Source organism: Kryptolebias marmoratus, linkage group LG3, assembly GCF_001649575.2.
Source record: "Kryptolebias marmoratus isolate JLee-2015 linkage group LG3, ASM164957v2, whole genome shotgun sequence".
Taxonomy (NCBI): Eukaryota; Metazoa; Chordata; class Actinopteri; order Cyprinodontiformes; family Rivulidae; genus Kryptolebias; species Kryptolebias marmoratus.
This window is the reverse complement of record NC_051432.1, coordinates 22,074,460-22,090,883: the sequence shown is the minus strand read 5'-3', so window position 1 is coordinate 22,090,883 and position 16,424 is coordinate 22,074,460. Positions and strand designations below refer to the sequence as shown.

Sequence of the window (16,424 nt, the reverse complement as noted above, 5' to 3'; positions counted from 1 at the left end):
CCTTTAAATTCCTGTCCGTTAGCGATTAAACTTCTTGCATTCCATTGTAATATTAGCATGACCCGTTTTCACCTGGTGGTTCTGATCTCCCATCTTCCTCCAACTTTTTATTTATGTTTTCCCATGATCCCTCTTTAAAGCCCAAAAACTTTTCAGCTCCTCTCACTATTATTTTAATCTTCTCAGTTTTGTGTTTGGCTTGGTCAGTGCAGTTGATAACATAAGCTATGAATAATATCAGTTTTTCTACTGGTATTGTGACTTTATCTTCCATCTGAACTTTGTTTTGTTTTACATTTTGATTCCCTGTTTGTTCAATCTCTCTTTTTTCCTGTTCCTTCACATTTTTAACTGCTTCTGCATAACTTATGTTTTTATTCGTTTTAATCTGTACGATTTCTTTTGCTCTCTTCCTTACTTCACATCCTCCAAACGTGACTGTGATTTCCTCCACAGTTACAACATTTCTCTTGCACTTCTTCCTTACACTCTTCTATCTTATGCTCTTCTCCACATTTTGGACATCTCTGCTTCCCTTTACACACTGCTGCTATGTGTCCATACCTTTGGCATTTGAAGCACCGAAGTGGTGGAGGTACATATGGCCTGACCTGAAAATTGAGGTATCCTATTTTAATGTTTCTTGGTAACTCCTTATCTTCGAACTCAACCAGTATTGACAGACTTTCAACTCTTTCTCCATTCACTGTTTTTAACAATCTTTTCAAGCTGTACACTTTTGCCCCTGCAACACTTTTCTTAATTTTATCAAGATCTTCACCTAGAGGAATCCCATAAATCACTCCTCTAGTTTTTTTATTTTCTCCCATGATTTTTTTCTCAATCACTAATTTTTTACAAATGTCATCCACTCTTAAAGCCTTATTCTTTTGTTCTACATCTTTACATACTACTAAAAGACTTCCGTCTCTCAAAAGCTTTACCATTTCTACTTCTCCAATTTTCTTTTTAATTTCTCTTGATACCACAATGGGGCTGATTTTATTTTGATCTTCCTCGTTCTTAAGTTTTAATATTACTTTGAATTCCTCCCTCACCACTTTCCTCCTCACTATTCTTTCTTCTTCTGAACTACTATCCTCCAATTCCCGTTTATTACCTTGACTATCACCGATGCATTTTCCTTCACCCATTTTAATTCTTCCACGACCTCTTTCTTTTCCTTTTCCTACTGATGTCCACCCTTCACCATCCCCGTCCTTCTCATTTCCTACCTCCATTTCCATCCGAACCATTCACATACCAGTTTATGCCAAACCACCTTTTCCACCAAGTATATTCCTTATTACTTTCCCGCGTTGCTCCAACACCCAACTCTCCGCGTCACCACCCTGCGACCATCTTGATAGCTATCATTGATAGCTCCTTCCTTAAATAGCATATCAGTGCTACTTTAACGCAAGAAAATGTTTATACCGATACATTTTCGAAATATTTCAAACATTGTGCTTAAAAGAAGTGGAAAAAAATAAGAAGACGCCCTGAAACTTTATAATGGCTGCAAGTTGTAAACGCAAATCCATCTGCACAGAAAGTACACCGAGATGTCAGCTAAATATGGGGTTCCATTAGTGCCAAAAATATGTTTATGTGCCTATGTAGCGTCCTGTGTTTATGTAAGGTGATATGGCTCACTTACACTGTGCATTTCTGCCAGACATAGAACGGGTTTTCCTCATTCTGTGGTGGATTCATGTTAATGCCTATTTAAATACTTTTCTTTCACTTTTATAAAACTATAACAAGAATGTTTAATTTTTCATAAATCTCATGACTCTCATGAGCACGTTTTCATATACATGGCCTCGCACAATAAATAAATGAACAAGCCCTAACACCACACAATGTAAAACAGCTACAGTTGAGGCATTAACATAATTAACAAACATGAATCACCTGCCTCTCCCAAAGTGCTTTAGGCTATACATAAGGCTTGCTTGGCTAGCTTTGTTGTAACATAAAAAGCAATGTGGAATTACAAGTTGTATAAGTCCACAATGCAACTGACAGGCGTTATGTGAAACATTATATCAAAAACTGTGTTTTGAGAAAATTCTCATTGACAAATTGCACAAGACACATACACACATTTATTTGGAAACATTTAAATTACATGAATTGCATTCACATATTTCCTCTCCTACTTATCACTTCAGAAAATGATAATTCATCACCTTCTTAAAATAATTGCCTAAGTCATTTTTTTTCAAAAATTATTTTTTTGCCTAAATCATCTCAACAATCAACAAATCGTTCAGTTTTTTGTGTTTCCTGAAACATTGCAAAAAATGACTTAGGCAATTATTTTAAGAAGGTGACGAATTGCTGTGCAATGTGTACCTATTTCTGTATTTGTACAAATCTTCTTGTTTTATTATTACAGTTCAGTACATTTGCAGGTTTTGGATTTGACACAATTTTTGCTTAGAGTATTTCTGACAATACCTTGTTATGTACATCATTTTGTCGAAAGTAATTAAATAGTTATTTGGTTTTTAAATCAAAACGAATTAAAAATTGTTCATACATGTTTCATGTTTATTAAAGTTGCAATGTAAGATTTATTTCTTTTAGTTTCCTTTCAAGACTGATAACTGTGAAATTCCAATGATAATAGCAGACAGACTTCTTAAAATACAAAATGGAGAAATATATGTATTACATTAAATAGATTACATTAAATGGGTTATACAGGACGGAAACAGAAGTTGCTCAAATTTCTGAGCTAATGGTATGAGTTTCACATCAGTAGGTCAACATTTGGGATGCAGATATTATTTGCTTTTTTTAAAAAACGCACCCCCTCCTATATCAAAGGATTAGACAGCAATGATGGGTGATACAATGCTTAAACCATTATGGTGTGATAGACAAAGCGGGGAATTGCAACACAGAGAACAGATTCATCAGACACAGACTGTAAAAAATGAGACTCCAAAGTGTCTCCATAAAAGGTGTCAAAACCATTTATTTTCATTAATCTGCCAAAAAAACACCCACCTTTTTAGGGCTTTCATTGATGAGAAATATGATAACACTACGAATATTTTTAAAGTTGTCTCGTTGTTCATATTTCAACCTGTTTAGAGCTTAGAGCGATGCGTGTTTCCTTGGCAATAACACAGCGACTGTATTTACTTCCGTAAACAAAGCTGGCGGATGTGACGTCAAACCCTCTTCTGCGCATGCGGGTCCTCTCGGGAACTGGAGACTGATGGAGTTCGCATTTGAAATGTAACATGAACGACCACAAACACAAACAAAAAAAATGGTTTGACCGAAAAATTGGAATCGATTATTAAACCAATTCACTTTCTTACGTGTGTATTAGCCCGTCTGGAGTTATAAATAACTTTGTACGTGCGATGGAACTGCTGTGCTAAATAACTCTGCTAACAGGATATGGGCCCAGTGTTACTCAGAGTTAGGTAAGAGAAATTTGCTACGAAAAACTAGAAAAAGAAGAGTTTTTTGTGGACGAGTAGCACGCTAGCTTAGCACCATGAGCAGCAGACGTCCCGCTGAATCTAGCAGCTGGTCGAAGCTGGCTTTCGACGGCGACGAAAAAAACTACGAACTGTGGGAGACGAGATTCCTGGAACACCTCGGGTCGCAGGGGCTGAAAGACGCCATTCTGTCCGAGCCGACGCGCGGCGAGAGCGACGAAGACTCCGAGACGGAGGAAGACGGGGAGAAAAACGCCGAGGCCTACGCGGAGCTGGTCCGGTGCCTCGACGATAAAAGCCTGTCCCTCGTGACGAGAGATGCCGCCGATGATGGACGCAGAGCCCTCCGGATCCTGAGAGACCATTATGCTGGCAAGGGTAAGCCCCAGATGGTAAACCTGTATGCCGAGCTGACCTCACTCACAAAGCTGGACGGTGAGAGCCTGACTGAGTACATTATCAGAGCAGAGACTGCCATTACAGCGTTAAGAGACGCGGGAGAGACTTTGAGCGACGGGCTGCTAACAGCCATGGTCTTAAAGGGGCTGCCCGAATCCTTCAGACCCTTTAGCGTCACGCAGAGTGGGAAAACCATGACTTTTGCCGAGTTCAAAACCAAGCTCTGGAATTATGAAGCTCCCAAGAGAATGCCAGACGACAACAACGCCATGAAAGCCTCTGAGCAGCTGGGAGGACTGTCCCCAACGAGGTCAAGAGAGGACACGGTGGACATCGCCTGCCACAAATGTGGTCTGAAAGGACACAGAGTCAGAATATGTCAGCGTAAACAGTGGTGCAGACGTTGCAAAAGTGCCACACACCAAGACGCAACCTGCAGGAGGAAGCAACCGCAAGCCAATGCAAGAAAAGTCTTGGAGGACAGCAGCAGCAGCAAGTACGCCTTCAGGATGAGAGACGAAGAAGCATCCATCCAGCCCAGCCAAGGAGGCAAGGCAACAGGCGTGATGGTGGATACAGTTGCGATTTCACACGTCACAATGGATACTGCAAACTCCAGAACTTTTGATGACGACCTCCAGCCAGAGACGCACAGCGTGAAGCTGGTTGAGCGCAAAGGACAGGCAGAGATCTGCTTGACGGACAGCAAGGGGCAACGCCAGAAAACCAGGTTGAATCAAACGTCGTACAGCCCCTCATATCTACAGAACATCGTCTCGGTGAGAGCTGCTACCTCTAATAGGACAACTGTAATTTTCTAGCGAGGGAAAGACGCCTTAAGACAGGGGTGTCAAACTCCAGGCCTCAAGGCTCCGCTGTCCTGGAAGTTTTAGGTTAATCTACCCCAACTCGCCTTAATCAAATAGTGTAATTACCTCCTCACCAAATCATCAGGTTCTCCAGAAGTACGTCCACAAGTCAGTCATTTAAACCAGGTGTCTTAAAGCAGGAACACGTCTAAAACATTCAGGAGAGTGGCCCCCAAGGAACGGAGTTTGACACGTGCCTTAAGAGATATAGAGATGGTACAAATTTAACATCCAAGAATGTAACAGACTGTGTTACTTGCGAGCAAATAAATGTGATGATCAGTGTAATGCATGTATAAAGTATTGTTTTGCAAGGACAAATGTGAACAACAGCAACATAAGTTTAAAATACTGTCCAAGAAAACAGATTGATGCAGATGTGGTGACAACATCTGCATCATAGTTTAAGCTGATAAAGTTTTCAATTTGTTGTGCATGAAAATATTGTGTGTTTAAAATGATAACAGTTTGAGAGCCTGTTTTATGTACCTTAGGATCAGCAAATAACATAGTAATCATCATCTTCTCCTTCTTTCTAGGTTGCTGCTAGAGGTAAAAAGAAGAGGAAGAGGTGCCAGGTGTGCAAGTCATCTGATGACGTCAAGACGAGCATGACGTGTGTGAAATGTGCAAAGTTTATTTGCACAAAGCACACTGTGATGACATGTCCCTCATGTGCTGTGTAGATAAAAAACATATGCATGATGTTCATTTTCACGTATATATTTTTGTGTATTTCTGTTTTTAAACATTGCATAGTGTTTACTATCACAGCATAATATCACTTTTGGACTGTGGAGATTCAGACACACGTGCACTGTGTTCATGTTACTAATCTCTTATTTTGTTATTTTGTATATTTCAAAACACTGGTTGAGTAAAGTTTATTTTAAACACAAATCCTCATAACTCATTTGGTTTGATTTTAAATCAGCATGTCAATCTGATCCTGAGCACAATAGTTCTTTATAAACATCACTCCTTGAAAAGAAGTGTTTTTTCCAGTGGACAAAAACATTTTTTTAACATGCATTTTTTAAATAAAAAAGTTAATTATTCTCAATAATCCTTTATCTGTGAGAGGTTGCACTAAATATTGATTTAAATGGTGTGAATCAGATACAAATTTTTTTTTTTTTTTGAGTTTCTGACATTTTTGCATAATTAAACATTCTTTGGGTCAAACTGATCCAGAAACATCATTGGTGTTCCTCAGAAATGAACACAACACAACATCCTTTAACAGTGGTGGATCTAAAGTTAATTCTTAGGTATTCCAATGGATATCTTTCTGATAAAACATATTGATTTTATCACAAATTTGAGTGTATCTTTAATTTCCCTTCAAAAGTTTAATCTCACTTTCCCCACTTGCAGAATGGTAAAAAGAGTGTTGGACTGAATCTTGTTTCAAAACTAATCACAAAGTTGAAACTTTTCTGAATTTTATCTGATTTAAAAATGGGAAACACTAGATTAATAGGATGTGAGACACCTCTGGTTCTGTTGAACCTTTTTTTGAAAAATATTAGGACGTCATGTATCTAAGAAAGTTATGTTGTGGCGATTGTAATGAAAATAGAACGTTCCACGGAACTACGAAACTTGAGAAACACTATTTTAGCGGGACCATTTTCAGGTTGCACACCGCTGAGGATGTGGTCCATTGTCCGCGTACACAAGACAACCGCAACCTTAGATATATATCATACAATTACGGACTGTAGCTCGGATTGAATTTTATCAGAAAAATCAAATTTTGATAAAATTTATAATTAATTTATATATTTTTAATTTTTGTCCAGGGTCTTACACGAGTAAACACGACATTTAAAAAGCAACAGTTTGGCATTATTTAGCACATCCGGGTCACAAAGTCGGCTGTCTTCATTCTGTTAGCTTAGCTTGCTCATATCTACCTGAAGTTGCAGTTTGTCTCATTTTTTCTGCTTTTGGCTTCTTCCATGTATTAAACCTGCCGTCGATCGCGGAGAGCAACATGGTGAGGCTGATATATTTGTTTCACCACTAAAGTAACTCATAAAAATTAAAAACCGTAGTAATTAGCTACAAGCTACTTTGCTAAAACTGCCCATTTATGACATGACATTGCTTGCTCGACATGGCATACTTGGTTTAATATTGTGTTGCTAAAGTAATTGTTGTTTAAGTTACCCTAATTTAAAATAAATTTACTTCATTTATCAATTCTTTCTCGTTTTTAATTAATTTTATTTGCTGGAGGAGCGAATTGAAAGGGTGTTCCACAACTCCAAATGAAACTCTACCATCACGAAACTGATTTACAATATTTATAGTATTTAAAATAACATGAACATATGTGCAGGTTGTTTTAATTCAGATCTGTACTCATGTAACCAGATGTTATAACAGAATGCCCTCCTGCCTGGATACTAACACTTCTTTTCTCAGGAGACAGTTCTGTGCCCACCTGAGGATTTAACTCATGTCATGACCACATTTACCAACACCTTTTATATTTTATTCAGTCTGTCTGTGGTCATATTGTTGATTGGGTTCATTTGGTGTCAAAATTTGGTTGTTTTGCATTTAGTCATTTTGCAGGAAATCTCTAAATATGTGATTTTTATTTATAAACAGGTTCGTTTTATGGTTTAATCAGTATCCTGACTTACAGTCAGTCTATTATTTGGTTCTGGGGGAGTATTTTATCTAATTATCTTTTTTCTTTTTCACAGATCCGGTCAATGTTGCTAAACAGATTAAGCCCTCAGGTCCTGTCCTGCAGCAGAGCATCCTGTTTGCTCACAGGCCGGATACCGAACAGTCTACAGCCTCATTCTTCAGCTCACGCACCAATCCATCAGAGCTCCCATGAGTCCTTCGTACCTAAAATCACAACCGTGGTCAAATATTCAGACCTACCCACACAGAAATACTCTTTGATTTACACCCTGCCACACATTAAACTTCTCAGAGCCGTGTCCAGGCTCAAACTGCTCCAAACAGCTATCACTGTAGTCCTCTTGCCCCCGGTGTATGTCTTCTACTTCCAGGGACACGCTTCCTTCTTTCTAGTCAGCTACACGACAGGCATTGCGCTGCTTGCTGGCGTCATGTTGTACGCTGCCAGCCACTTCTTCAGGAGGGTTGTGGGGATGATGTACCTGGATCCGACTCAGGCCACGCTCAAAATTTCCCACCTCACTTTCTGGGGCAAGCGTCAGGATTTCCACCTGCCCGTGTCAGACATTATGACTATCGGGGATACAGGAGACTCACCAAACGAGATCATACTGAAACTGAGGAGATACAGCACTCCAGAGACCATGTATTTCTCTACTTATTTTGGACAAGTGGTGGACAAACAGGGCTTTGAAAAGGTGTTTGGAAATTTCTAATCATTATTTGTTCAACATATATTGGAAAAGAATGAATTCTTTCAAATATTGTGATGACAAGTATTCAATATAAAATAAATTATTAAATCACTGAAATTCGATCTGTAGCTTGAGTTTTTTTCTGTCTTAGATTAAGTGTAACTAAGAATTTTCTTTAGCCTCTTTAAAAAAAGGTTAACCTCTCTTTGTTGCAGTAATCAAGACAGTTATGCTTGCATCATTTAAATCCCAATGAGAAAAATCAAATATATTGAGAAGATTGATTTGAAAAGTTAATCTCTACTTAAGTTCCTGGGTATTCAATTTATTTAAGGCAAAAATGTAAATAACTTTAATAAGAATGCAACTTTGAATTGATGTCCAGATTTATTTATTGAATACATATTAATATATATTGTGATAAATACCTTTTAAACCAGCATCATGACTTTTATAAAATATTATGATTGTATAGTTTTATCAACTTTGATTTTATCGTCTTTCAGTAAGCAAGTGTTCTTTAGCAGTTTATGTGATGTTCTTATTTACTGACTGAAAACACAGAACCAGAAGACTTCAGTTTTTCCTCTCAGTCGCTATAAAATGCAAAAAATCAGAGACACTGCAGAGAGATTGAACTATTTTTACTAATTAACAAGCATACAACCATCTGTACAGTACTTCTAAAAACAGCAAAACATTTTCTGCACGACCCATAGTTATTTTAAATACAGTAGAAGTTGATGCATTTAAATGTTCTGCATGATAAAGCTAGAGTTAATACAGAATACATTGTACATTCATCATCATCATCATGAGAAAACAGTTTTACTGCTACTCACAGACCAAAAAACTCTAAACCCTGAGCCAAACAAAGTGCAGGTAAAATAATTTAAGGAGCTAATAAAATGTCAATTAAGAAATGCAATAAATCCTGGGTTTTATTGTCCAACTGAATATTTAAAGGTTGTAACAATCCCTCCCTTTGTTTGCTATGAGATGAGTGCAGGCACATTAGGTTGTTTTCAGAGCTCACAGAAGGTACCAGGCAGTAAATCCTGCGAAGATGGCGACCCAGGTGGCCAGCACCAGCTTACAGGACATTTGTCTGAGAAGAGTCTTGACCAACTGGACTGCATGTGTGGGATTCCCGCTGACAGCTGGGAAGAATGGAGGGACGGAGATCGGTTAAAAACAGAAAATTAAAATATGAACTTGAGAAATTACACTTTTTGCAAAACTGCAGTGTGAACACTGAATGGCGGAAATTTTCTGAGGAAACTGAAACTGAGTCATTAAAGCTAAAAGAAGCAGAACACTAGCTTAGTGCTAAAAGTAGCAAAAGCCAAGCTAGAAGCTAAAAGTAGAAGAATGCTAGTTAAAAGCTAAAAGTAGCGAAACGTTAGCTGAAAGTGAAAAGAAGACAAACAGCAAGTACGCTGAAGCAGATTTTAAATAAAACTGTTTTTGGATGAACTGAAAAAATCTCAATGTATTTCTATTGAGATAATATTTGTACAAGTAAACATTTTGAAATGTATAAAAGTTTTAAAAGCCAAAAGTTATGGCAGCCATCTCCTGAATGAACTGAACATTTTGATACATGAACGGCTAAAATGGTGCAAAGTGTGCAGAGATAGTTAGGATACAACAAACATACAGAAAATAAATACAGGAAAACAGTGACGTGAATGCTGAATCTGCATTCACACAATTTAAGGAACCAAAACGGACTAATTCAGCAGAAAACCAGTAAATGTGTTTGACTTCTTATTGTTTCCTCCACATGACAGAGTGCATTAATGCTGGAAACTGATTAAAACTTTTTCACACAGACTCCAACACTAAACTAACACTACAGCACAGATGAGTGAGACTGTAGAAATAGTCCTTTTAGCCTTTTGGAAGATTAGTAAAGTGCAGATAAAAACAAATATTTACTATAATCATGGGAAAAAAAATTGGCAACACTTGAAGTAATATATGACAGTAGTAATATTATGTACTCAATAGAAAAAACAGACTATATATATATATATATATATATATATATATATATATATATATATATATTTATACCCATTTTAGCTGCATAGTATGGACACTTGCTGATATCACCACCCTGCATGATTTCTGCATGACTGTGTCCAAAACCTGCATCCTGGACTTCCTCTTTGATGGTCTTTCCAATTTCCTCCAGCTCTGAGAATACCTGTTTCACAATAAAAAAGCTTATTATCGTCATCTGAAAATATTCTTAGTTCATTTAATCTCTGCTCTCTGTTGTTCTGGTCAATAACTCTGTGACTCACCATCATGTTGAAGCCAAAAGCCTTATTGGACTCGTCCACAATCCTCTGTTTGGTCTCCACGTCCAGCTCCAGCTCGTTCGTCCTGCTTCGGTAAAGCTGCTTGAAGCCCTTGTGGCTGTGGATTTCCTCAAACTGGTAGAAGTTCAGACCCTCCCCCGTGGAGGGGAGCTTCAGAGCTCTTTGGGCCACTTTCTTTAGGATCTGTCCACCTGAGAGATCGCCCATGTAGCGGGTGTAGGAGTGGGCCACCAACAACACCGGGTCCTTCTGCCCCACCTCGTGGATGCGGTCCACATAGGGCTTGGTGCCTGCAGAGAGGCTGATCTGTGAGGGCAAATGCAGCTAAGAAAGCTGTCACAACATTTGATAATATGTACATAAATGTAATAATTTACGTTCTGTTTTTAATCTAAAACTGTAGAATTTCAATCAAACCTTGTTTTTTCCCATGACTTTAAACCGGTAACTTGTACATCCTCTGTGTGCTTCTTGCTCACCTGACTCTCCCAGTTCTCTCCATATAAATACTCCAGGTCCCGGCCCAGAGCTTCCCGACGGTAAAGCTCTGCAGGGAAATAGATTGGAGCGATGTGAGGATGGTCTTTATTCTTCTCCATCTCCTCCTCCATGGCCACGTAGACAAAGTATAAAGCTGCTGTGACTCTCTGATGATGGGACAGAAAAACTGGGTGAAATGTTGCTAATTTCTAAAGCAAAATTCACAACTAAGGCAAACAAAACAGCAAATTTTGTAGTGGTCAGACTGAATGCACTCTGCCTTGCAGGAGAAAAGGTTGGAAAAAAATATTTGGATGAGCAGAAATATGCAGTTATGATGCAGGATGCAGCAGAAACTTAACCCTTTTCTTGCATTATAACTTCAGCAAGGATTTGTCTTTCCCCAAAGTGTTTTTTTTCTTCTTCTTAGGGCATTAAAAAAGAGCAGACAAAAAAAATTAGTAAAAATTTTATTTATTCAAGAACTTTTCCACATGTCTGTTCAGGTGAACAGCAAACATTTTGAGATTTTTTACAAGATGGCAGCGTACTGCATGATGCACTAGTGTCCGCTTTAGTGATTCATGTGCATTTATAACATAAAAAACCATACAAATATTAAAAAATGGCTTTTAAATAGCTGTCCACTTCAGTGACCACTGTGCCGTCTGACAGACACTCAACTCAATCGTGCAAAAATGATTTCACTACTATAAATACTAAGCTCATAAGCACAACACAAGTCAGCAAGTTACTAGATTTTTTGTTTCAGTTTGTTTTCTTCTCATCAGAACAAACTGAACTTAATACTTATTTAAGATTATTTGGAACCAACCTTAAAGACCTCTTTTTTGATGTGTCCCCTGAGGAAATCTTTCACAAACTGGCAGTTTTCTGCTCTGTCATGGGCCTCCTTGGTGCCCTCAGCTAACATCTCAGACAGGTCAGTTGAACTTTGTGGAAACAGAGAGAGAACAGAAGGTGAACGGACATTTAACATTCGAACGCATTATAAAACAAAGGCCTAGCATTGCTTGAAAGGAATGCATATTGCCCGCCGCCAACAATTACTTTCTGAGAGTTTCAGTAAAATCCGTCCTGGAGTTCAGGGGATATTTTACTAACAAACAGACAGGGTTGACTTTTTTGTTTTCTAAGCTCCAGTGGGATTGACATCTGATGATTACTTCCTGAAGCTCTCATTCAAATGTATCCAGTGGTTCATGAGATATTTTGCTAACAGACAAAAGTGCACACAAACATTATTGCAAGATAATGTGCAGTTCTGTACCTGAGATTTCCATCATCATCATCATCATCCTCAGAGATCCTGGCTGCTCGTGTTGTGGCACCATTGGACTCGGGCTCTGGGGTTACCTGGTCTTTCATTCTCTGGTTAACTTCACCTTAAACAGACACAAGGAAGAGAAAAATACATCAGCCAGTTCACAGCAAACAGATTACGACCCCGGAATCCTAAGACTATTGTTAGTTCATATAAAAACACAACTATAAAATATAAATAAATACATGTTTAAAGAATAACTTATAAAAATAATTTTAAGTACTAATTAAATAAAAGCTAAATGTTGTCAACACGTCTCCTCTCCCTAATTAAGAGATTTAGGCCTGTATCGGCTTTTATTGTGAAATTATTTTACTTTAAGAATTCCTGTTTTAATCGAAATGTCAGCCGCATAATAAGCCTATTTATGAGCTAACATAACCTAAATGGATTATTGTGTTAATTTACTACAATAAATTCATTTAAACATCACTATAAAGTAATTCTTTCACGTCTTTAGATAAACTGTTGCGGTGAAACAAAAACACTGACAGTTGAAGGGACAGTTACAACACTGACACCGTGCAAGTACCGAGTAACATTTACAAGTTTGTTACCATGTTAAAGTTAAAGATTTCTGTCTTAACACGAACACACGGAGTTTAATCTTACCTTGTTTTTGACTAAAAATGACCCCAAAACACACTGTTTATGTCTTTTAAACGCTGCTTGGAGAGGACGTCGAAGAATAGCAGTGCGTCACGAGCGAGGCGGGTTGCTCTGGCATTCAGCCAATCAGAGAGGGTCCTACAGGAGAGCGAAATTTAATTGGTTAGAGGTCACATTTTGTACCAATCACAAGTCTCACCGCCGAAAAGAGGCGGGTCATATGTCTGGTGGGAGGCGGAGTTCTTGAAGCTGACATTGAAATGAACATTTTCTGTTTATATTAGCTAAATGGTAAAATAACTTAACCATTATAAAGTGTTTTCAAGATTTTTATGCCTGATTAGTTTTATTTGATTTATTTTTGTTTGGACAACATTGCTGGTAGTTTTGTTCATACTTACCATCACTGAAACACTAGACCTATTGGGCCCTATAGATATATTATATGGACCACACACATATTTTACTAAACAGAGATATTATACAACCTGTATTCTACAGTGTATGTTGGGCCCTGGGCCATAGACCTCAAAAGTTAGAGATCCCAGTAAAAAAAGAAGAAAAAGAAAAAAAAGTCAAAGCATTGCAAATACAGGTAAATAATTAAATTTAAAACAAAAATGCTAGTCTTATTATTAAGAAATATGACACAAAATTATGTCAAAGACATTATAAAAAGCAAAGAAACAAACATGTCTTTAAACAATAACTAACTGACCAAAATGAGATTTAAAATATATGTAAAATAAACTAAATTCAAATAAAACCCAATAAACATTGAAACAGAACATCAGCAAAGATACAAAATGACCAAAATGAGAAACAAAACAACAACTAATGAATATAAATTGACAACAAAGACAGAATACCTGCAGTCAGGTGCAAAGAAATAGAAAAGTGACATTATGTGTTTGTTTTTTGAAGTTTACTGACTTGAAGCTAATTTATTTTCTACACTCATAAATGCTGTAGTTTTCTGTTTTGACCACTAGATGCCGCCAGACTCCATGTGAGACACTTCACTTTTTACATGTTGCTGCTCAGTTTTATTTAAAGATTTCATTAAAGTGTGACAGTGAAAGCAGAAAGAGAAGTGAGCTTCTTGCTAAGTTTAAAACTGGCACTGATAATTAACATCCAGCCAGTAACAATTGTCTTGCATAGATACTGAATAAATTTCTTAAATATGTTAAATTAAATATTCAACAGTGCAAATATGCAAACCCGTTAAGTGCTGAAGAACCCAGACAATGCACATGAAGCGTATGGTTTATTTACATTTCTGGCCCGTTAATCTATACATCAGGCTGAAACCTTCAGCAGATAGGGGCTGTTTTTGTGTAGTTTCAGACACACCCTGGATACAGAACACCCTCAGTTCACCTATGGGGTCCCAGAAGAACACTTGAGAATACAAACAAAGGAACAAAGGTATTGGATCAGAGTTTTTTTTTTCTTTTTCCTACAAAACCTTCGAGCATTGAAAGAGATTCTGGCAGCTCTAAGTGCTTCTTTCATGTTTTGCAGCCCGGAGAGCTCTGCGCGACAGGAGGAAAACCCCATTTTTACTTGCTGCTGTCCTGCTCCAAAACATTCAGCACCAAACGTCCCACCTCCGTTTGTTTTTGTCATTGTTAATAGCTGAGACAAGTTTCCTATCATCAACAATATTGCATTGACCTCGACTCCACTGGCGCATGAGTGGCTCTGCCTTTATATTCAATACAACTTCCTGTGTTTATGAATATCTTGGCTGCTTTTCTCTGATTCATTAATCAGTAACAATATATAGGAAGGTGCATTCAGCCTTTAGAAGCAATGTGTAATACTCTTAAGTATGCCTAAGTGGTGTGTTTTGTCAAAAAGTTGTTTATACTCTACAGACATGGATAAGGTGACTAAATGTGAGGGTTCAAATAAAGCTCCTGCTGCTGTGATCAACTGTCCAGTTATGCTGAAGCCTGTTAATCATACATGCTTCGTGTGGGCAGCTTGTTCCCTGACATTGTTTACCACATTCCAGATTGTTTGTGGCATTGGATTTTATTACACAGAGGGGAAACCTTCCTGTCTGTGAGGAATTTCCGTTTATTTTTAATAATGACAAAAAGGCTCCGGCTAAATTAATCCACAACTAGATACATCTGGATTTGGTTCTGGTTTTAGATTATTTAGAGATGGCACCAACAGCATACACCCCTTATGTTTTTTTGTTTTTTATTTATTTCTTTGGTCCTGTTTTTTTTGTATTTAATAATAATAATAATAAACCCAACTGTAACATGTCTTTAAAACATTGTTTATTCCTCTCTGATTTTAGGCAAATTATGTGTAGGTTTAGCATTTAACTGATCACAGTTTTGATCAAAAGGTCAACATTTAAGTAATTTAAGACACTCATTTGGCTTCTTGAACAGAGGGAAATAAAATGATTAATGCTCTCAGGTCTGTTTTTTTAAGAATGGACAGGTTAACAGCTTGACTTTAAATAAAGACTAAAAGTCCACTTGTGAGCTTAGGCTAGTCTGGATGTACCATAAGGGCAACCTGGGGACATAACTATGAGGCCTTGACGCAAAACAGCTCTTTGTGATGAGTAAAAAAAAACCAAAAACGTACGCTCAAAATCGCTGTCCAGTTGGAGTTAAAATAAAGTCTTAAGCTATGTGCCACAGGGATTTTTATTTATTTATTTTTTTTCTGATAATCAAGATCTGAATGTGGGCACAAAGAGCAGGTAAACTATTTGCCCAGATTCAACATCAGCTTGACTTTAAGTCTAATAAAATGTAAAACTTGTGCAACTTATGGTATCTGATCTATAGGTTCTGTTATTTTGCATGAATAGGAAATGTGCAGAAAAAAACAAAAAAAGCAAAACAGCTGGACTTCTATTCTGTAGTTGAAGACATTTCTAGATCTAGAAATAGTTATATATTATTCTATATTGTAGTATTTTTTATTTTAACTTTATTTTTTATCAAAATGCTTATTTGTTGTTGAGATCCACAGTGGTTCCCAGCTGATTTAAGGGAAATGTTTTCACTCATGCACAATCATCGAAAAACTAAGAAAAAAATAGAACAATTCCATATTTTTAGTTCTAAACCTTACAAATGAATTTGCCTATTGATTTTGTTTGTTTGTTGCCATTTTATTTGCCAAAAAGAGTTCACCTCCATCCATTCACTTTCTAAATCCCCTTGTGCCTGTTCAGGGTTGCAGGAAACTGGTGCTAATCTCCAGAAGTCATAGTGTGAGAGGTGTGATACACAGTTTGTCAGTCCATCACAGGGCCACACAAACAACCCTTCGCACTCACACCTGGGCAGAGACGGGAGTCACACACCTGGGAGAAACCCCACGTGTGCAGGGGGTGACCATGCAAACTCCACGTACAAAGGACCCAGCTGGGAGCTGCAAACCAGCTATTCCACCATGCAGTCTTCTGAAAATCTGAAAACGTTAATGGCTTGTCAGAAAATGTTCCAAAAAGTAGATAAGTTTAGTTCAGTGAAATGACGATATTGGGACAGGATCTGATTTTATTACTGCAGCTGGTG

At 37.6% G+C, this 16,424-nt stretch overlaps 3 protein-coding genes across 5 annotated transcripts; 2 read left to right on the top strand and 1 right to left on the bottom strand.

The window, feature by feature from the left end:
• Positions 1–3,201: 3,201 nt before the first annotated feature.
• Positions 3,202–5,793, top strand: LOC108241503. The gene is made up of 2 exons (XM_017425685.3): positions 3,202–4,645; positions 5,275–5,793. Exons 1-2 carry the CDS (start codon positions 3,524–3,526, stop codon positions 5,419–5,421), a joined length of 1,269 nt encoding a protein of 422 aa, XP_017281174.1. The 5' UTR covers positions 3,202–3,523; the 3' UTR covers positions 5,422–5,793.
• On the top strand, positions 3,709–8,214 carry tmem186 (transmembrane protein 186). Of its 2 annotated transcripts, none has more exons than XM_037974846.1 (2): positions 3,709–3,845; positions 7,456–8,214. In XM_037974846.1, the coding sequence occupies exons 1-2, from the start codon at positions 3,834–3,836 to the stop codon at positions 8,116–8,118; spliced, it is 675 nt and encodes a 224-aa protein (XP_037830774.1). In that variant the 5' UTR covers positions 3,709–3,833; the 3' UTR covers positions 8,119–8,214. The 2 variants fall into 2 exon arrangements, with proteins under 2 accessions (XP_037830774.1, XP_017281176.1); XM_017425687.3 differs by lacking the exon at positions 3,709–3,845 and adding an exon at positions 5,915–6,737.
• Positions 8,215–8,724: 510 nt separating this feature from the next.
• Positions 8,725–13,012, bottom strand: hmox2a (heme oxygenase 2a). Of its 2 annotated transcripts, none has more exons than XM_017425686.3 (7): positions 12,865–13,012; positions 12,199–12,313; positions 11,743–11,860; positions 10,907–11,074; positions 10,410–10,733; positions 10,177–10,309; positions 8,725–9,257 (listed from the first exon to the last, which is right to left on the bottom strand). In XM_017425686.3, the coding sequence occupies exons 2-7, from the start codon at positions 12,294–12,296 to the stop codon at positions 9,130–9,132; spliced, it is 969 nt and encodes a 322-aa protein (XP_017281175.1). In that variant the 5' UTR covers positions 12,297–12,313; positions 12,865–13,012; the 3' UTR covers positions 8,725–9,129. The 2 variants fall into 2 exon arrangements, with proteins under 2 accessions (XP_017281175.1, XP_037830773.1); XM_037974845.1 differs by having other exon boundaries at positions 10,252–10,309.
• Positions 13,013–16,424: the final 3,412 nt, after the last annotated feature.